We start from the raw sequence: 22,389 nt of genomic DNA, 5'->3' as shown, positions 1-22,389 counted from the left end.
GTGCCTCAGGACTACACTGTCCCCAGGGTCACACTGTCCTCAGGACCACACTGTCCCCAGGGACACACTGTCCTGAAGGTCACATTCTCCTCAGGGCTGGTGTTCAGAAACCAACTCCATCTCCACCCACCCTGACCCTGTCAGGCTGCTAACAGAAACATTAGCAGTTCAAATCCATCAGCTGCTGTGGCAGAGAACAGTGTGAAATCTCCTGCTCTGAAAGGTTATGGTCCTGGAAAGCAGAGGGCGTCGCCAGGAAGCAGAATGGACTCCATGGCTGTGGGGATTTTTTGTTGTTATGTGCAGTTGAATCACTTGCGACTCATAGCGACCCTGTGTACAACAGCCCTAAACCCTGATCTATCCAGTGCCAATCACATTGCCTCTGACACTCCCATCCCGATTACCCCAGTCACTGAATCAATCTACTTCATAGAGGGTCTTCCCCTCCTGCACTGTCCCTCCACCCTCCCAAGCATGATGTTCCTCTCCAAGGACCCGTCCCTCCTCACAACATGTCCAAAGTATGTTAGACGGAGCCTCAGAATCCTTGCCTCCAAGGAGCAGCCTGGTTTAACCCTCTCTAGGATTAATCTGTCTGTTTTCCTAGCAGTAGTCTCTAAAAAAAAAGCCATGTTTGCTGAGAGAGCTGAGGAGAAACTTGGGGTGGAATTGAAGCCAAACTCTAGGATTGGGGAGCAGGAGACCCATACTGTTTAGTCCCCATGGAAGCAGGTCATCTCTTTGTACAAGTCCTCTGTGTCAACGTCTCCAGGGATTCTCACCCCCACCTTGCAGGGAACAAACGTCAGACTCCCCGCTGAGGCCTGGGACCGCTGCGCAGGCTGTGCTACGTGTATTCCCTGCCTTTGCCACACGCGTCCTGACTCAGCCCATGCACCTAATGTCTGTTTCACCTAGAGCAACAGGGAGGTGGCAGCTGTGAAACTCTCACTGGTGGAGGAACGAACAGTGGCAGCTGGCAGGTGAAGGAGGGCTCAGGTGCCCAAGGCCTGTCCCCACAGGACGGCAACCAACCAGGAAGTGAGCTAGTCTTCCCCCTCCACGACCAGTCGGCGGAAGGTTGGTGTGGGAAGTTATTTAGGAAGGAGAGTAAGTGTTATGTAAGAATAGAGAAAAAATGAGTGTAGAAAATTTGGACCTCCCTCAGAAGACGTGGCTACCAGCGATGAGGATGGACGGGGTTAGCTGCTCATAACCACAGACCCCAGTCATGCTGGGCTGGTTAGGAAGCTCCGTGTGCAGTGGGCAGACATGGGTTCTAGTCCTGACTCCACTACTCCTCAGCGCGGTTTGGACAAATCACTCAGTACTGCGGGGCAGGCCCCACATCAATGGAGACAGCAATGCCTGGGTGCACAGGCCCAGAGGCCGCTGTGCCAAACTGCTAGGCTGGGCTCAGGCGCCATCTGTGGAGGGTGTCACAGAGGACACGCGCCCTTGAGAAGGAAGGGGTGTGATCACAAGTTCTTCCCACCTCAGCTGGCGATGACTCTGGCCGTAAGCGAGGCGTGAGCTCCCAGGCCAGTGTCCTGGGCTTCGGGCTCCAGGCACGAGTTCAAACTGCACTTTCTGAGGCTTCGTAGCTGACAACCGTTCCCACAGAGCTCATCATCCGAGCCTACAGCACTGCCGAGGCAGGCATTACAACCTCAGAGAGGGGAAACTGAGGCTCAGAGAGGTGGACGGGCTGGCTCGAGGCTGTACAGCTGCTCCCTACAAATGGGGCTGGGACCTATGGTGAGTAGTGGCATTTGCCTCCAAAGCTGTGGTCAGCCATCTCTGCCGGCCACAGGCTGCTCCCCTGACGTGGTGACTCACCACGCCCGCAGGACGGCATTCCTCCACAGGCTGTAACAGCCAGGCCCTGGTGAGGTCCTTTTCTGACTGACCACTGGGAGTTGCAAGCCCTGTTACCACAGTCCACAAACACAACGCTCTACATCCCACTCTGACAAGCAGCAACTCAGGTCTAAAAGCTCGGGAGGGGCCCTCTGATACAACAATGGCCTCTCCCCGTGGGAGGCAAAGAAGAGTGAACACAAGGTCTTCCACGGAGTGAGGAAATGCAAACAGAAAGGCAAAATCAGAGAGAATCCTGGGCTTCCTGGTATGACGGAGACTTGGAGAACTCCCAAGACTATAACCTTCAGCCGCCCTTTAGTCCAGAACTGAACTCAGCCCTGTGGGTCCACCTGGAGTTAAACAACAGACAAGCCTGTGATGTGAACAATTACACCAGGGAGAACAGAAAAGTTCAAAAAGGGCAGCATTTACCCTGGGAGAGAGTTTAGGACGATAGCATGTGGTTTAACACGGGAAAGGTGTACATCACGGTTGTAACCTTTCTCCACACTTATTCAATCTGTATGCTGAACAAATACTTCGAGAAGTGGACTCTATGAAGAAGAATGTGGCATAAGTATTGGAGAAAGACTCACCAACAACGTATGTAAGGAGACAGTGCGACCCTGCTTGTGGAAAGTGATGAAGACTTGAAGCACTTACTGAAGATCAAAGACTATAAATTTCAATACCGTTTACATGTCAACATCAAGAAAACAGAAGTCTTAACCATGTGACCAAGAAGCACTATCATAAGTGGAGAAAAGACTGAACTTGTGAGGGATTTAATTTTGCTGGGACATACAACCAACGCCCATTCCTGCAATAGTCAAGAAAGCCGATCTACATTGCACAAAGCTGTTGTCAAAGATCCTTTAAAGTATTCAAGGACAAGTTTAAAGGTTAAGGAGTGCCTGGCTCAAGCCATAGCACTCTCAATCACTCCGTTTCTTTGTGGAAGTTGGACAATGAACAAGGAAGACCAAAGAGCTGACGGCTTTGCGTTGTGGTGTTGGTGACGGGTATTGAACGGACCACCACAAGAACAATCATCTCGGAGGAAGTGCAACCTGGGTGCTCCTCAGAGGCAAGGATGGTGAAACTTCCCAGCACCTACTTTGAGCGTGCTGTCAGGAGGGACCAGTCCTTAGAAAAAGACATCATGTGAAGAAAAGCAGCTGAGGAGACGAGAGGAAAGCCCTTCACATGACGGACTGACCCAGGACTGCAACAGCGGTTAGGCATGAAGACATGGAAAGGCACAGCGCAGGGCTGAGTGCCAATCTGTTATTCAAAGGGTTGCCATGAGGTGTTGACTGGATGACACCTAACAACAACAACAAAGGCTGGCAGAGGAAGACGAGGGGAGAAGGGTAAATGCAAGTAGGAAACACAGGGCCAGAGGGCTGCTCCACCGTGGGGAAAACACCACGAAGCAAAACGCATATGAAGTGGTTCACAAAGCAAAACGCCTATGAAGTGGTTCACGGAAAGCTAATTTGATCTGTATCTTTTCACTCAAGTTACAAAAAGCTCAAAGAAATGGTAATCCCTGTTCACACCTGCGGGACCCAGGCTGTACTGCAGAAACCATGAGCCACTAAGGATTCTTCTCCCCATGTTCGTGGGTGGAGGAGGGGCAGGAGTGGGTCTAGAAGGGGCACTCAACAAATGGGGGCCCTTCCCTGGAAGACAATGCTGGTCGGGGTGGGTCCCTGACAGGGTCAGAGGAAGGACCCAAAGGCCAGGCACAGCCTCCCCTGGGACCTGCTCTGTGGTCTCTCAGCCCCGCCAACACCCTCATCACAGTCACCCTCCACCCATCCCCGCAGGGCCTGCCCACCTGCTCGCGTTCTGGCCACCTGACCCCACCTGGCCCAACCTCCCTCCCTCTCCCCGACTCCCCACCCCAGCCTGGTAGGTGGCACAGCCTCTGCCCGCCCCCTTCCGAGCCCTGTGGGCAGCAGGGCCTCCCCAGCCTGGTGGGCCGTGTGGCCTCAGGAAGTTGTTGTTGAACTTTAAAGCAGGTGTCAGGAAATGTCCACAAATGCCACCTGTGCTATGCTCACAACTGCCCTGTAAGGCAGGTGTATCAGTTCAGTTCCAGGAGCGCAGTGTCAGAGATGTGGGGTGAGTAGCTCAGGTCCAAGGGGCCCGGGGTCGGGGGGCCAGCTGCCCCGCTGCTCCTCTGGTTCAAGCGCTGCTGAGCCAGGCCAAGGAGACGGGTGCGATTTCTGTGTGAGACAATTCTATAAACCATGTCCCTCAAACACAGATAGCACCCCTCCCCTTGAGCCCGGGTTGTGGGTGGGCTGGACAGGCTGCAGGCGATGGTGGTCCGTGGAGGTAGAGCGGTGGCAGGAGGCCCCTTCAGGTCCTGCAAAGGGATGCGAACAGCAGGCGTCCGTCCGCTGGGAGTTTACACCGGGCAGCGTGTTGAGTGGGAGGCAGGCCCTAGAAAACCACCACAGCCCTGCTGAAGAAAGGAGGGGGTGCAGGGTGACTAGGTGTGGCAGGGGCACAGGTCCAGTGTGGGGTGGCTGAAGTGTGAGGAGGAAAGGGAACCCACAAAGGGGCTGTGAGGACTAAACCCTGCTTCTGGGAAAGGCCACGTTAGAACTGAGAACAGGAGGTGACACGGGGGGAGGGGGGACCTTCATGACATATGAGATGCTGGCACACCATATGCTGCCCAACACTGGGCCCCAGAAACTCCCTCTTGGAGGGCCAAGGAGTACGAGGGCCTCCCCTGAAGCCCCACGTAGACGGAAGTCAGATTGGCACGCTGGAGCAATTCGCGTGCCCCTGGCGTCAAGAGCTGGAATGGAGGGAGAAACAAAACTCGCGGGCACACTGGGATGGGGCACACTGGTCACTGAGGCTAGAGAAGAGGGCTCGGAGGAGGAACAGCCGAGGGGATGTGAGGGCAAGGGACCAGGCATTCCAAGGCAGCCGGGACATGGAAGGACACGGGCCCTGACCCAGGCCTGGGCTGGTGGACAGCAGAGTGACTGTGGAGAGTTCAGGCCCCACCTGACATGTCTACTCCCCCACCAATCTCGGCATAGCATCTTGACAAAAAAGGGCTGGACAGAGAACAGAGAATCCTGGTTATCACCAAGCGGCTGTCAGAGGACAATCAGGTGGTGGCAGAAAGCAGGGAGGCCTGAAGCCTGGGAGTGGTGGTCACTGTTCCAAGTAGGACCACTTGAGAGCCACTCTCTGGCTCACTTAAGAGCCCAGTTGGCATTGCAGGTGTGGCAGTACGTGCCAGCAGCCTACGCAGCCAGCCAGGCAGGAGGAAGTCATTGAAAAGAAGCAAAGCTCACCTCCAGGTCCCTGAAGGAGCGAGGTTCAGGCATGCCCTCCGCATGTCTCCACGAGAACCCTACGTGTGCCAAGCCCCTGCGGGGTGACTTCCCACGCTGTGTTAAAGTCCATGACACACGGGCACGATCCAGGACATGAGAGGATGGAGAACTGGAAAACTCTGTATGGTCCAGCATTGGAAGAGTCATAGCTTGAAGTAACCCAGGTTCTCAGAGTGAGTGGATAGCAGCGCTCCTGTGTTTCAGTTCACCCCACGCTGACCTCTAGGCTATGCGCAATATACTGATGACACTAATCTGCTATCTGACAGTGCAGAGGCCTTCACTACATCTCAACACTGAGAAAACAAAAATCCTCACCACTGCACCAAGAGCGACATCATGACAGATGGAGGAGAGACGGGTCATGTCACAACCAACACGGGTGGAAGCAGCAGTCAATACATGAAGTGATGGACAGCATTTGGTAATTCTGCAGCCAAGGGCCGCATCAGAAAGTGCTTAAAGGCAAAGATGAGACTGACACGTAAGCTGAGCCTGCCCGAGCCATAGTACTCCGTGTCCTCAGCATGAGAAAGCTGGACATGAACAAAGACAAAAGAACTGGCGTCTCTGAACTGTGGTGTGGACAAAGAATACAAGCTCGAGAATGGACTGCCAGAAGGACAGTCTCGTCTTGGAGAGAGTACCACCAGGAGGCTCCTTGGAGGTGAGAATGAGGGGACGGCATCTCACGTACTTTGGTCAGTCCCTGGAGACGACCCCCAGCTCGGTAAATCACGGAGACTGAGGAAGACCCTCAAGGAGGTGGGCCCAGTGGCTGCACCCACAGGTGAAGCACCCACAGGTGAAGCACCCACAGGTGAAGCACCCACAGGTGAACAGGTGAAGCACTCACAGATGAACAGGTGAAGCACCCACAGGTGAAGTGCCCACAGGTGAAGCACCCACAGGTGAAGCGCCCACAGGTGAAGCGCTCACAGGTGAAGCGCTCACAGGTGAAGCGCCCACAGGTGAAGCACCCACAGCTGAAGCGGTGAAGCACTCACAGGTGAAGCACTCACAGGTGAAGCACCCACAGGTGAAGCGCCCACAGGTAAAGCGCTCACAGGTGAAGCACTCACAGGTGAACAGGTGAAGCACTCACAGCTGAAGCGCCCACAGGTGAAGCACTCACAGGTGAAGCACTCACAGGTGAAGTGCCCACAGGTGAAGCGCTCCCAGCTGAAGCGCTCCCAGGTGAAGCGCTCACAGGTGAAGCGCCCACAGGTGAAGCACCCACAGCTGAAGCACCCACAGGTGAAGCACTCACAGGTGAAGCACCCACAGGTGAAGCACTCATAGGTGAAGCACCCCCAGCTGAAGCACCCCCAGCTCCAGTGCCAGGCTGGTGCAGGCCGGGCAGTGACTCGGTGTACACGGCTGGCTCACTGACTCCTCCCTCCCCGCAGCAACAACAGCACGGCTGCCTCCACCCCCTCCCCTTCCCCAGGAGCCCTAACAAGTAACATAAGGAACTCGGCGGGACATTGGTCACTGGTGCTCACCTGCTAACCAAAGGATGGGCAGTTCAAACTCCCTAGCCACTCCTGGGGAGGGAGACGCGTTAATCTGCCTCCTGAGAGAGTACAGCCACGGGGTAGTCTCACTTCCCCACGGCACTTTTCACACACGGAGCCCACTTCCCAAAGCCCTGCCCTGGCTCCAGAGTCCCAGGGAAGATTCCCTCTCCGAAGGGACACTGTGTGACCCCGGGTTGCTGGGAGAGTGGGGACAACCCTGGGCTCTGGTCACAGCTAGGAACACCTGTGGGACTTCACTGGGTCTCAGGACGGTCATCGGCAAATGCAAACTCTGCCCCTGACGTCCCTCCTTGGGCCTCACCCACCTCAGGGGTTGAGAAAGCCCAACAGAGGCTCTAGGTCAGGGTATTTACTTGTCCATCCCTTTCATGGGGTGGGGGGCTGGCAGGGAGGCCTAGATTCCTGAGGTGGGCGTGATTCTGGGAGGAGGAGGGGGCTGGGAGGAGCCTCAGTGCGGGACCACTGCTACTTCCTGCACCCCTACCTTGACTCGGGGTCACAGGTGTTGGCACCTCGTGAAACTATCAGCCAACAATCTTCCCTGTGACCTAATCCGCTGGCAGATGAAGTAACTCATTGGAGCCAAACCCCTTGTAAGGGATACAATGAAATTCGGACTTACGGCGGCCTAGCTCCAAAACACAGCTTCCCACACGTGCTGTCCCAGCGCCTCTGGAGGAGAAGTGGTGCAGGGTCCCCCCTCCTCCTCCCAGAGGGCTCCCAGGGATGGGGTGTCAGCACCCACAGGGCAAGGCTTGATGGGGAAGGTAAGGGCTGACTGTTCCCCGATACAGAGGGGGTGACAACGGGTAGCGAAAGCAGCCTGTGGACTGGCCACCCACCGATCAGAATGGACCAGTCTGTGGAGGTGTGTTAACACAACGGGTGTCACATTAAAGGGAGAACCCAGGACCGATACACATGGCCACACGGACGCCTCCCTCAGATCACAAGGAGTGTGGGGCCCAACACACAGGGACACCAAGGGGACTCCAATTCTACTCTGATGTGAGGCTGCGTACCAATGAGACTGCCTAGGATTCTCTGGTTTGCCATATAAGATGCAATCATTCCTGATGGGATTTGTGACGCAGCCAATTAGTTGGAAGGGGTGTGGCCTGCACTGACCATCTGTAGAAGTCTGGTAAAGTTCTCTGGCTTTTTGTCTCATCTGTTCCCCACACCTGGCCATCACCTTTTTGGACCTGGACTTGAATCAGTGGTCCAACTTCCCTGCCAACCTTAGACTCATAAGCTACGTGTGATGGGAGGACCCTCTCCTGAAGTCTGACCCACGTACTAGGACCGGTGAGCCTCTCCAAGCACAGGAGCCGCTTCCTAAGGGTTGCTGCTGTTGTTATGTGCCATGGAGTCGCTTGTGACTCATAGTGACCCTGTGTACAAGAGGCCTAAACGCCGTTCTATCCTGTGCCAACCTCACTGTCTCCGACACACTCATTCCCACCACTCCACTCACAGAATCGATCCATCTCATCAAGGGTCTTCCTCTCCTGCGCCGTCCCTCCACTCTCCCAAACATGACGTCCCTCTCCAAGGACCAGTCCCTCGTGCAACATGCCCAAAGTATGTCAGACGAAGCCTCAGAATCCTTGACTCCAAGGAGCATTCCGGCTAAATAAATCAACAAACAAACAAATCTGCTTCAAAAGCAGTGCAGCCAGAATGCTCCCTGGAGGCCAAGGATATGAGGCTGGTCTCGTGTACATTGTACGCTGTCAAGAAGGGACAGTGCTTTGAAGAGGACAGCATGCTGGGAGAAGTGGAAGATGGGTCAAGGAGAAGACCCTCAGTGAGATGGCTCGAAGCAGCTGCGACCATGCGCTTAGACTGTGGTCCAGGGTCACCGAGGCAGAGGCAACCCAGTGGCATCTAGAGAAAACACACGCGCGCACGCGCACACACACGTTTCAATAGTTTAGCTTCTCTGAGAACCCAGACTAAGATGTACAAAGTTCAAAACCAAGCAGAACTCATCTGTCCCATGTTGGCACAACAGCTGTCTTTGGAGGGAGGGAGCCACTCCCGGGATCGAGGGTGAGTCCTGGGACACAGACGTAAAGGAGTGGCAGGTTGGGAGTTCAGGCTCGCATGCTGTACTGCACGTAAATGACTGCTTGTCATTTGTGCCTGACAGCTTCTGCTCCCAATCCAAGTTCTTTGGAAAGTCCACAACCTAGAGCCTTCCCAGGCCAGGGACGCAGTCCACACGCACCGGGCCAGCGTGAGCACAGATGCACACTCAGAACCATGCTTGGGCTACGGTCCGGGTGCACCTTGGTGTCCACTGGGCCCCATGGCTCCAACTTCAGGCCCGACAGACACATACTGGTCACCTCACCAGAGGACCTCACCTGAGGACCAGGCTTTCCCATGTGCCACCTCAATCCTGTCAGGAGCCGCAGCAGCAGTGATGACAGTTCTAACACAGACACTGCGGGCACCATGTACCAGGCGGCCTACTAAGTGCCTCACAGCCTAGCCTGTGGGCACACCAAAACGCTTCAGGGCATCGCCACTCTACAGACACGGCATCGAGGCACAGGAGAAGGGTCATTTGTCCATGGGCTTCCTGCTGGAATGTGGCAGCACTGAGACGCAAACCCTGCAGGGGTCTCAAGCCCGGCCCCTTACTGAGTCCTGCTGAGGTAAGTGCACCAGCAACCTCAGGACCAGATCCTGCCCTAGGGCACCAACCACCTCCACACCCACAACCAGGGCTCCCACCACCTCCACACCCCACACCTAGGACTCCCACCTTCTCCACACCCCACACTCAGAGCGCCCACCACCTCCACACCCCATACCCAGGGCACCAACCAACTCCACACCCACACCCAGGGCTCCCACCACCTCTACACCCACAACCAGGGAGCCCACCTCCTCCACACCTCACACACAGGGAACCCACCTCCTCCACACCCCACACCCAGGGCGCCCACCACCTCCACACCCCACACCCTGGGCTCCCACCACCTCCACACCCCACACCCTGAGCTCCCACCACCTCCACAGCAGAAGCTCACCTCCTCTCCACCCATGTTTACATGACCTTCCCTCTACCTCATGCCCAGGACAACTAGACCCTGAGCAGTAGCTGTCCTCCATCAATTGCCAATATGACAAATTTTCAACCACAGTCACAAGTCTTTGTGTTTCTTGCTTTTCACTGTCTTACGTTTTCTGCCAAGCCCCACCCACTCTACACCACATCCAGCGTCATGCCGACACCCAGCCTTCCTCTCCATAATGCCCATGACCTTCTACTTCACCCTGACTCCTTCCTGGAGGCAGCCAATGCCCCTGGGACGCGGGATGGTGGGCTTTCCTGGGACAGACCACGTAGCCCTGTTCTGGGTGCCCTTGGGTACATGCCTCCCTGTGCTGGAACCCCATGTCTTCTCACACTGTGGAAGCCAGCAGGTCCAGGCATGGCCTGTATCTCCTTTTCTGGATTCCGCTCTCTCTGCACGTCCTTTGTGGGGTCCCTGTCCACTGTGTCCCCCAAGCTGTTTAAGGGTTTGCGTGAGGGAAAGAAAGCACAGCTTCTTCCTCTATTCACTCTGACAGTCTCTGTGCTCAGTGAGCACTTAGTAAAAGCTTCTAAACACAGAACGAACGAGCAAAGTCAAGAGGAAACGGCTGCCAGCCTCCCCACCTCTGCCCAGTGGCTCTGTGTCAACGGCTCTGAGGATGCAGGCCTTGTCACAAACGGAAGAGAGGGACACCCCCGTCTCACCTCCCTCACGTTGCTAGCGTCTCTTCACACCCGGGGCCAGGCGTGGGTCTTCCTCAGGACCCACCCACCCTGGGTTCAAGGTGGCGCCGTGTGGGGACATCCAGAGAGCCCGCTCACCTCCTTCCTGGGAGTTCATGACGTTCAGGGCGAACAGCATGGCGTTGGAGAAGGTGGTGGCCTCTTCCTTGCTCGCAAAGTTTAAGCCGTATACCTGACGGGCATCTCGCCACTGGTGGAAGGTGGGTGTAGCCTGATTGTACTTCAGCCCTTTGACGATCAAGTAATTGATCACAACCTGGGGGGCGGGGGGGAAGAGCAAGAAAGGCAGGTGAGTAACGGAAGGGGGAGGGAGCTGGAGGGAGAGGTTAATGGAAGACCACCACCTCCCCCAGGGCCACCAGGGCACAGGGACATGGTGGGGGGGAGGGACACCGCCTCCCCCAGGGCCACCACAGCACAGGGACATGGTGGGGGTGGTGGAGGATGGACACCATCACGGCACAGGGACATGGATGGGGTGGAAGTCGAGTGTAACACCCAGCAGCATTCCAGTCTACAAAACCATGTAAACCAGCTACTGAATTAAGCTGAGATTGGGATGGTTAACGTGTAAAACAGCAGGCTACTGTCAAACAGGCCGGCAGTTCCCGTATAACCGGGCTCCTTAGGGGGACGATGGGGCCACTGTGAGTGAGAGGCGACGGCTTGGCAGAGTGTGTGTGTGTGTGTGTGTGTGTGTGTCTGGTGTAACAGCACAGCATGGTCACTATGTCTGGTGAGAAGATCTGGGCTGTGGTCAGGTGCCCTGGGTCCTGGTCCTGGGTGTGCCCTGGTCACATGCAAAGAAGGCCACGGCTTCTCCTCTTACAAAACGGAGAGAATAATCTTGACTTTACAGAACCGTTGGGGTTCCTGAGGGGTGCAGGGATCCACAGTGATAAAATTCTCACCCAGATTGAGAGCTTTCCTAACCCTTGTGCCCAGAATGCCTGCCCCTGGGGCGGCCGCTGTCTTCCACTGAATGCCACTGTGGCGAATTTCCAATGAGACTCACAGGTCTTGTTTCCTAAGCCAGAATTACACCCCCTACAGTCTCGTCAGTGCCTCGCACCTGGCATGCATGGATAACTGGGTTATTAGTGAAAAGGCCACCTTGAAAACGGAGCATATCACACAATACAGCCTTATTGGATAATTCCTATGAACTAATCAATAAACATCAACTGACTGACAGGAATGAGGGCCAGCCCAATGGGGAAAGGACAGGGCCCCAGGTGTCCGACTTAGAAAATGATTGTGCTTTTTTTCCCCTTTTTAATTTTTTAATTGGGCAAGAGTTTATTGTTTGGTTTTTTTTTTTAATTCCACTCATTCATTGTTGTACTTTTCTCCCCTCCCAACCCTCCCCTCTAGTGCACCACCCTCTTGGAAAAGTAAAAGAAAAATTCTTTCATTGTTTTACAAACTCTCCCCCAGATCCACTCCACTGTGCAGCCTTCGCTCTGGACTCCTGTCATGACAAAAATACCTAATCAAATGTCCCTTTTAAACAGTTTTCTCCCTCATCTGTTTCAACACAGTCTACATTTTGTATCCCATCTTTCTCAGTCTCCCCCCAACCCCAAAGTCAGTCCTGTTTTACAACAGTGGCACCATTCAGTATTTGTCCTTTTGTGACTGAGATACTTCACTCAGCATAGTGTCCTCCAGGATAACCCATTTTGAATAATATTCCATGAGCTCCTTGTTTTTAATGCAGTGTAGTATATTCCATTGTGTGAATATACCAAAGCTTCTCTAGCCATTCATTTGTTGATGGGAACTTAGGTTGTTTCCAACTCCTTGCTATTGTGAACAAAGCTGCAATAAACATGGGTGTGCATATATCTGCTTGGATGTCAGTTATGGTCTCTTTGGGGTATATTCCCAGTAGTGGAATTGCTGGGTCTAATGGTATCTCTATTTGCAACTTTTTGAGAAAGCGCCATACTGCTTTCCACAGTGGTTGCACCATTTTACACTCCCACCAACAGTGAATAAGGGTTCCAGTTTCTCCACAACCTCGCCAGCATTTGTTGCTTGCTCTTCTGTTAAATTTTGCTATTCTGACTGGGTTGAGGTGCTATCTCATACTTGTTTTGATTTGCATCTCCCTTAGAGCTAGGGATTTTGAACATTTCTTCATGTGCTTGTTGGCCATCTGAACGTCTTCTTTGGTGAAGTGTTCATATCCTGTGCCCATTTTTCTACTGGATTATTTCTCTTTATCTTGTTGTGGTGCTCTTTTTGACTTTTGACTTTCACTCAGCTCAGCTCACTGCTTCTGAGTCAGAACCGACGCCTACCTGCCCCTCCACAGGTTCTTGGCGCCACAAATGGTGTGGAAGGTGACTGCCCCAGGGGGGCTATTTCCAAGCAGTCCAGGGTACTTAGTAAGTGGTGTGACAGGGCAGGTGGGGGATGCCTGGAGGACAGCATGTGCTGCCCCCTGCTGGCTCAGGGATTACCTGGCTGACACCAGGGAAGGTACCACTCAGATGGCAAGGTCGCTGTCCCCTCCCGGTGTATGTGACAGACCCTTACACCGTTCCCTGCACGGAGCACGCTGGCCTTGAGTAAATGGGGAAACACTACATCTCCATAAACATGATTTCATTTCACTTGGGCCCCCCATCGACACCCATGAAATCAAAAGCTGTGTTGCACCGGGGTTATCGAGGACCTCTCCAAAGTTCTAAAGAACAAAGACGCCCGTTTAAAGACTAAAGTGTGCCTGATTTAAGCCATGGTCTTATCAACTGCTTCCTACGCATCTCAGAGAAGGAAGTAGAGTAAGGAAGGCCAAAGAAGAATCGATGTCTTTGAACTGTGCTGCTGGCAAAGGGTAAGGAATATTCCACAGATTGCTTGATGCAATAATAAAAGAATGCAAACAGCCCTGGGGTGGTGCAGGTGGCCATCTGTTAAAACATGGTGAATGGGGTTTGGTTTGAGGTTCCTGGGTTTTGTGGTCTGAGGTTGGGAATACCTCTCCAACGTCTCCCTCTACCATGAAGGAGACGCAGGAAGACTCCTGGCCAAGGTCCGGCATTTCTCCCTCCCTGTGCAATGCAGCTGGAAGGTGGAGTGGGCATCCCTGGAGGAAAAACAAACGAGATCTGGCCAGGGAAAAAACGTAATTGTTTCCCAACTGAACCACTGCACAAAGACACACAAAAACCCTGGCCATCATCTCCGCAAGCACCCTTGTTTTCTTGTTCTTGGCAGAAGCTGTGCTGTTTGACATTAAAGTTTGTGGCAATCTGGTGTCAAGTAAAGCCATCAGAGCCACTTTTCCAACAGCATGTAATCCCTTCTTGTCTCCATGTCCCTGTTTGGTGACGCTTACGATATTCTAAGCTTTTTCATAATGTTACAAACACACTTTGGAAAGACTCAAGATCGTACATTGGTTCTTGTGGACTTGTTTTCATTTTCTTCAGTCTCAATTTGAACTTGAGCATGAATAACTGATGACCTGTTCCACATCAGCACCTGGTCTGGTTTTGTCAGCTTCTCCAATGATTCCTTCCACAGATGTGGTCAATCTGATTCCTGCTCAGTCTATCTAATGAGGTCCATGGGTAAACTCATTGTGTTTTTAATATAAAGCTATTTGCAATGAATGTGTTATTAAATGCACAAAATCCCATCTATTTCTGCCCTCATTTCTGTTACCAAGTCTGCACTTTCTGACTTCCATTCTTTCTTCATTATTTTCAACTTTTGCATTCCAGCACCAATTATCATTGGCACGTCTTGATTGCATGTTGTCAATTTTGGACTGTAAACTTTGGTAAATATCTTCAATTTCCTCCTCTTTGGCTTTGCTGTTGTCGTTGTTTGGTGCCATCAAGTAGAGTACAATTCACTGCGACCCTATGAACAAAAGCTCTGAACCCTGTTCTGTCTTGCGCCATCCTCACACTTCCTGACACACAAGAGCCCAATGCGGCAATCACCGTGTCAATCCACCGGTTGAGGGTCTTCTTCTCCTTCGCAGATCCTCCACCATTCCCAACACCATGTCCCTCTCCAAGGAATAGCCCTTCCTAGCAATATGTCCAAAGTATGTGAGGTGAGGCCTCATCATTCTTGCCTCCAAAGAGCACTCAGGCTGCTCCCTCTCCAAGACATTTCTATTCATTTTCTTGGCTGTCCTTGGAATGATCAGTGCTCTTCTCCAACACCACTGCTCAAAGGCATCAATTCTTTTCCTGACATCCTTATTCACTCTCCATGTCTCGTAATCAGAAAGACCATGACCTGAATCAGATGCACTCTAGTCCTCAAACTGACATTACTACTCCTCAATAATTTGGAAAGGTCCCTAATTGCAGATTTTCCCACTGCAATGTTTCTCTTTATTTCCTGACTGCTCATACAAGAATGATGAGGCTGTTGATGGTTTCAGTCTCCTCTCCATCCATCATGACACTGCCTATTGGTCTACCGTAAGAATCTTTGTTTTCTTGATAGAGTTGCAATTCATACTGAAGGCTGCATTCCTTGATCTTCAGAAACAAGTGCTTCAAACCCTCCTCACTCTCAACAAGTAAGGTTGTGTCATCTGCACAATGCAGGTTATTGATGAGTCTCCCTCCAATCTTGATGCTTCAGAGTGTGTATATTTGAATAAAAGTCATATTAACAGGTCTTCCTTGTATGAATATTAATGAAACCTAACAGTCCACAACATGGTGCTTCAGGAAATTGTCTTTTTAACCATGATTTCCACACTATTCTCCTGTTTTTCATTACTGGCGTAGTATATCACGTGATTGTCTGATTCAAAGCGGCCAAAGTCAGCCTCTCTGCTTTCACTAATGGCTAGAATGTCGATAATCACGTGTTCCATTTCACTGTTCACAAGTTCTGAACTGACAATACTCCTAGTGTGTACACTCCATGTTCCGGTTATTGACGATGTCTGCAGCTGTTTCTCCGCACTCTGACTTCCAGTCTCAGCTCCACCCCTATCATCATGTTGCTCATAGGCTATGCTTTTGAGGCTAAGCCACTTGAATTTAAAATCATCTTTTTTCATTTTTTTAAAAAATTTTCTACTAGTTTATTTACAAAAGTTGAATATGTCGTTTTCAAGAACAAATTGTTTTTCATTTCCCTCACCCCGTCATCCGTCAAATTTCACAACTCCATCATTAATCCCCCCTCCCCCTGCACATCCTCAACCCTCTGCTTCCACCTCTCCCACCTGTCTCGGATCCTTATATTAATTCTACAACAACAGTTAGTTCACTCAGCACAATGCTCTACAGTTTCTCCCATGTTAGGTAGTAATTTACAAAATCATTGCTCCTGCGTGCTGCATAGTATTCCATTGTGTGAATGTACCATAATTCCTCAATTCATTTGTTTATGGTTGGGCATCTGGGCTGTTTCCATGGTCTTGCGATGGTGAATAACGCTGCTATGAACATTGGTGTACAAATCTCAGTTTGTACCTCAGTTCTCATATTCTCAGGGTATATTCCAAGTAGTGGAATAGCTGGGTCATATGGAATTTCTGTGTTCAGCTTTTCGAGGACACGACAAACTGCCTTCCAGAATGGTTGTACCATTTTACAATCCCACCAATAGTGTATAAGAGTTCCTTTCTCACCACATCTTCTCTAACATTTATTACTTGCTGCCCTGTTAAACTTTGCCATTGTTACTGGAGTGAGATGATACCTCATTGTGGTTTTGATTTGCATCTTTCTTATTGCCAGTGATTTGGAGCATTTCTTCATGTGTCTGTTTGCTATTCTAATATCTTTGTGAAAATTCTTTCCATGTCTTTGCCCATTTTGTATTGGGTTATCAGTCTTTTTCTTGTGGAGGTCCAAGAGTATTCTGTAAACTTTTGTGTTAAGAATCTTGTCTGAGATGGTATCACCAATGTTTGTTCCCAGTCTGTAGGTTTTCTTTTCACTCTGTTAGAAAAAGTTTTTGATGCACACATGGATTTAATCTTTAGAAGGTCCCAGGCATCAGAATCCACATCTCACACGACACACAAAAATAAACTCAAGATGGATCAGAGACCTGGGAGTAAAGCCCAAAATCATAACATTCATAAAAGACAAACTGAGATCTGCCAAATACAACCAGAAATGCACAATCTGAAGAGGATACAATTCATCTTAAGAGAGTTCTGGTGGCCTAGTGGCAAGAAGCTGTGCTGCAATCCTGAAGGCACGTGGTTCAAATCCACCAGATGCTCCGCTGGAGAAGGAGGGACAATTTCCCTCCTTGGGTCTGACTCGATGGTAAACAACAAGAAAAAGAAAACAAGACTTAAAAATCATCTTAAGAATAGGTTTGATTATAGAACAAATAAGGTTTGATATGAAACAAAAAGAGACCTGGAGAAATAGAAGAACATACCATTTTTATGGATAGGAAGACTCAATCAATATCATGAAAATGACAATTCTACCAAAGGCAAGCTACAGGCTCAGTGTGATTCCGTTACAGACCAATTCCATTCTTCAGAGGGATGGAAAAGGCAATTTCCAATTTTATCTGGAATAGAATGAGACCCAGAACAAGCCAATCACTGTTGAAAAAGAGAAGCAAAGCAGGAGAATCACACTCCTTGGTCTCAAATCCTGCTACACAGCCATGGTGGTCAAGACAGTGGTACTGGTACAGCAGCAGACACACAGACAATGGAACGGGACTGCGAACCCAGAAATCAGCTCACCTACCTATGGTCAAATGATTTTTAACAAAGAGACAGAATTAGTTAAGTGTGGAAACGAACCTCTTTAACAAATGATGTTGGCACATTTGGAAAACGATTTGCAGAAAACTTAAGAGCCACACCTTAAACCACACACAAAACCCAACTCAGGGAGGACCAGGGACCTAAGAGTGAAAGCAAAGACTGAAAAATTAATCAGAGAAAAGTGAGGAACAACTCTAGAGGTCTGAGTCCACAACACGAGAGATTTTCAAGCATAATGAAAACCCTACAACCAGGAGAGAAGAAAATAGATGAATGACATCTTCTCCCCCCTTTTTAAAAAATAATTTTAATGATAGTTTACAGAGACTTTGGATTTCCATTCATTCATTGTTGCACTTTTCTCCCTGCCTACCCCCCCATTCCCTCTTCTCTTTGAAAAGTAAAAGAAAAGTTCTTTCATTGTTATTCAATCCCTCCCCGCAAGCCCACTCCACTCTGCAGCCTTCATTATGGACTCCTGTCATTATAAAAATACCTAATCATACATCACTTTTAAACAGTTCTCTCCCTCATCTGTTTTAATGCAGTATACATAATTTATCCCCCTTTCTCATTCTCCCCTCAACCCAGATGTCAGTCCCATTTTAAAACAGCGGCACTATGAAATATTTGTCCTTTTATGTCTTACATATTTCACTCAGCATAATGTAATGACACCTTCTAATAATCAAATCCTTATGTACATAAAAAAAATTTCTGGGGAGCTCTGGTGGCCTAGTGGCAAGAAGCTGCACTGCAATCCCAGAGGTACAGAGTTCAAATCCACCAGATGCTGTCCTGGAAAAGGAGGGGACACACAAAATAATAATAAAAATACCTTCAAATAACTGAACAAGTCAAAAGATTAGAGACTTTAAAAAAATTTCTTCAACAGGGTAGAAAGGAAACCCACAGACTGGGAAAACATATTTCACAATGACATATCTGATAAGGGACTTATATTTTAAAATTTATAGAATACCCCAGCACCTCAACAAGAAAAAGGTAAAAAACCTCAGTCACAAAATGGGCACAAGATATCAATAGGCACTTCACCAAGACATTCAGATGGCAAACAAACACATGAAGAAATGTTAAGATGGTTAGCTATCAGAGAGATGCAAGTCAAAACAATATGAGATAGTGTTGCACCCCCCCCCCCAATAATAGCAAAGTTCAACAGGCCAGCAAACAACAAATGCTAGTGGGGTTGTGGGGAGGGGAGGTTGGAACTCTTATTCACTGCTGGTGGGATGTAAAATGGTACAACCACTGTGGAAGACGGTTTGGCGCTTTCTCAAGAAGTTGGAAATAGAAATACCATTTGATCAGCAATTCCACTACTGTAAATATATCCTAAAGAAACCAGAGCCGTGACTCAAACAGATGTATGCACACCCATATTTATTGCTGCATTATTCACGATAGCAAAGAGATGGATGCAACCCAAGTGCCCATCAACAAATGAGTGGATAGAAAAACTATGGAACATTCACACAATGGAATCTTACACATTGAAAAACAATGAATTTGTGAAACGCTGTGCAACAGGGGTGACCCTGGAGGACATTATGCTGAGTGAAATATCTCAGTCACAAAAAAGACAAATACTGCATAACACCATTGTTATAAAATAGGACTGTCTTGGGAGGCTGGTGGGGGCGGAAATAGGACGAGAGCAGATAGATAACACACTGTATTGGAACAAATGAGGGGAAGAACAGTCAGAAAGGAATACATGATTACGTATTATATGTATGACAACCATCTGGAACAAGAGGGGATTAGCAAAGTGGACCAGGAGAGGAGGGGAAAATGTACAACAATGAATGAATTAAATAAGGGGAAAAAGAGAATAGGTTTGAAGCATTGCACACTAATGGTTGAAGACTAAATGACTGTCAGGTGACATTAAGGATATCATCCCTGAAGGGAGCAAAAGGTCACTAGCAAGAAAAAAATCAAATTGGGTGTCAGAAGAGACCCTTAAAGTTGCACTAGAGCCCTGAGACGCTTAAACAAAGGGAAAAGATGTTGACGTAAAGAGCTGAAGAGGACATTTTAAGGGACAGCTGAAAAGGCAAAGTACTATAACAGAGTATGCAGAGAGCTGGAGCTGGGGAATAAAAATGGAAAAAATTTGGTCCACCTTTCTCAAGCTTAAAGACCTGAAAAACAAATTCAAGCCTCAAGTTGCAATACTGAGAGATGTTATGCACAAAATCTTGAACGAGACAGGAAACATAAAAAAAAAAAGATGGAGTTAACTCTATCAGAAAGAACTGGCAGACCCAGAAATATTTCAGGAAGTACCAAGAACCAATGGTAATGGGACAAAAAAACCCAAAAAACCCAACAACAAATACACAACAGAAACAAAAACCCTAACCTGACCCAGAAATTGATGAGATAACAATTGACATGTTTCAATTAACAGGTGCACCTGGGATGTGCTCACAGCTTATGTCAAACACTCTGGAGGACAGCTGCCTGGCTGGCTGACTGGAACAGATCCATATTTGTTCCCATTCCCAAGAAAGGTGACCTCACAGAATCTGGAAATTATCAAACAATACAACATTAATATCACATGCAAGCAAATTACTGCTGAAGACATTAAAAAAATGGCTAGAACAGTAAAAAAAAAAAAGAAGGCTAGAACAGTATATAGACAGAGAATTGACAAGTTCAAGCTGGGTTTAGAAGAGGTCGTGACACCACTTTTGAAGTCAGATGGGTCCTGGCTGACAGTAAAGAATACCAGAAGAATGTCTATTTCAGCTTTATTAACTATACAAAAGCATCTGACTGTATGGATCATAATAAATTATGATTCTCACATTGAGAATGGGATCCCAGAATACTTAATTGTTTGTGCTCATGTAAAACCTATACCTGGATGAAGATGGTTTGTGCAAACGTTGTTTATTGTTACATGCCGTCGAGTTGCTTGCGACTTATAGCAACCCTATGTACAAGAGCCCTAAACCCTGCTCTAGTCTGTGCCAACACAGTAAAGGAAAACTGTTGTTGCTGTTAGGTGCTGTCCAGTGGCGTATAACCCATATTGACCCTATGAACAACAAATCTGAACCCTGTCCTATCCTGTGCCATCCTCACACTCCCTGACACATTAGAGACCACTGCAGCTGTCACCGTGTCAGTCCACTTAGTCAAGGGTCTTCCTCGTCTCTGGCATTGCCTCTACCTTTCTGAGCATCTTGTCATTCTCTAAGGATTAGCCTCCCCCCGCCCCAGCAATGATCAAAGTATGTGAAGCAAAGCCTCACCATCTCTGTCTCCAAAGAGCACTCTGACTGCAACTTCTCCAAGACATATTTGTTCTTTTGGCCGTCCATGGGATGTTCAGCTCTCTTCTCCAACACCTCAGTTCAAAGACATCAATTCTTCTTCTGTCACCTTTTATTCACTGTCTAGCTCTCAGATGCATAGCAAGTGATCAGAAAGACCATGGCTTGAATCAGACATACCTTAGTCCTCAAACTGACATCATAACTTCTCCGTTATTCGGAGAGGTCCCTAACTGCAGATTTTCCCAGTGCAATACTTCTCCTGATTTCCTGACTGCTGGTACCAAGGGTGTTAACTGTGGATCTAAGTAAGATGAAGTTGTTGACAGTTTCAATCTTTTCTCCATCTACCACCAAGCGGCCTATACTGGTAAGCTCCAGTGCTAAGGTTCTTGGTTTTCTTGACATTGCGATGCAATCCATATTGAAGGTTTTCCTTTTTGATCTTCTGCAGCAAGTGCTTCAGATCCTCCTCACTTTCAGCAAGTAAGGTTGTATCGCCTGCATAATGCAGGTTACTGATGAGTCTTCCTCTGATCCTGATGCCACGTTTCTCTTTATAGTGTATGGCTTCTTAAATAATATGCTCAGCATACAGATTGAATAGGTATATAGAGAGAATACAACCCTGAATGATTCCCTTTCTAATCTTAAACCATGTCGTGTTCCTTGGATAAGACAGACTGACACAGTAACTGGGGCAACGGGGATAGGTGTGTTGGAGTCAGTGAGACTGGTTCATGACAGAGCAGGCTTCAGAACTATTGTACATAGGGTCACTGTGAGTCACAGGTGACTTGATGGCACATAACAACCACCACAACAACAACATTCCCTTCCTCTGTTCACACAATAGCCTTCTGGTCTAGGTCTAGGTTTCACAGGAGCACAATTAAGTGCTCTCGTTTTCCCATCTGGGATTCCAGTGTCACAAGGGTTCCCATAGTGGACGGGTTTTAGTAGAGCTACCAGATCAAGAAAGAAAGACTAGGAAGCAGGATTGACCACCCACTTCTTGTTTTTTAATCTTTTTCCTGGCATAGTCAGATGTGTATATTCAAGGCTGCATCTATCAATTGAGACCATCCACTTCTTAAATAACATGCTTGTGAAGATGCTATTGTGAACAATAGAGGAATGTGGGTAGTGACAGTAATAGTGGTGGAGCCCAGATTGGAAGTCAATTAAAATGAGGAAAAATAATGACGAACATCGTTTAATTATTGGAACATGGAATTAATGTATGTAGCTCGCTTGTTGAAAAACTAGAAATTCTGAAAAATGAAATGGAACACATGAATATTGACATACTAGGCATTAGTGAGATGAGATGGGTTAGCTCTGACCGGTTTGAATCAGATAACCATATAGCTAGCATACTATGCAAACAGGTCTGTCCTGGAGAAGGTGAAACCAAGTTTCTCCTTGGAGGCAAGGATTTTCAAGCTCTGTCTCACATACTTTGCGCATGTGGTCAGGAGAGACTGGTCCTTGGGTAAGGACATCATGCTTGGAAGGGTGAAGGGACAGTGCAGAAGAGAAAGACCCTGGATGAGACAGATTGATACAGTAACTGGGGTATTGGGGGGGTAAGTGTGTCAGTCAGTGAGACTGGCTCAGGACAGGGCAGGCTTCAGAGCTGTTGTACACAGGATTGCTATGAGTTGCAGGTGACTTGATGGCACAGAACAACAACAACAACAACATGTTGGGAATGAAAAAGAGAAGAAGAGTGTTGTTTTCATAGTATAAAGTTAATTTCCCTTGCTCC

At 49.0% G+C, this 22,389-nt stretch overlaps 1 protein-coding gene across 1 annotated transcript in view; it reads right to left on the bottom strand.

Moving 5' to 3' along the window:
• EVL (Enah/Vasp-like) overlaps positions 1–22,389 on the bottom strand; it is a 72,318-nt gene that overhangs the window by 29,909 nt on the left and 20,020 nt on the right. Inside the window, exon 2 of the mRNA XM_006879069.1 lies at positions 10,653–10,830. Coding sequence (XP_006879131.1) covers positions 10,653–10,830 — 178 coding nt within the window. The remainder of the gene's footprint in view (positions 1–10,652; positions 10,831–22,389) is intronic.

The sequence above is a fragment of the Elephantulus edwardii genome, unplaced genomic scaffold (genome assembly GCF_000299155.1).
Source record: "Elephantulus edwardii isolate Elephantulus edwardi_28Jun2011 unplaced genomic scaffold, EleEdw1.0 scaffold00002, whole genome shotgun sequence".
Taxonomy (NCBI): domain Eukaryota; kingdom Metazoa; phylum Chordata; class Mammalia; order Macroscelidea; family Macroscelididae; genus Elephantulus; species Elephantulus edwardii.
Note: the sequence above shows the minus strand (reverse complement) of the source record. Positions and strands in the feature narration are given on the sequence as shown.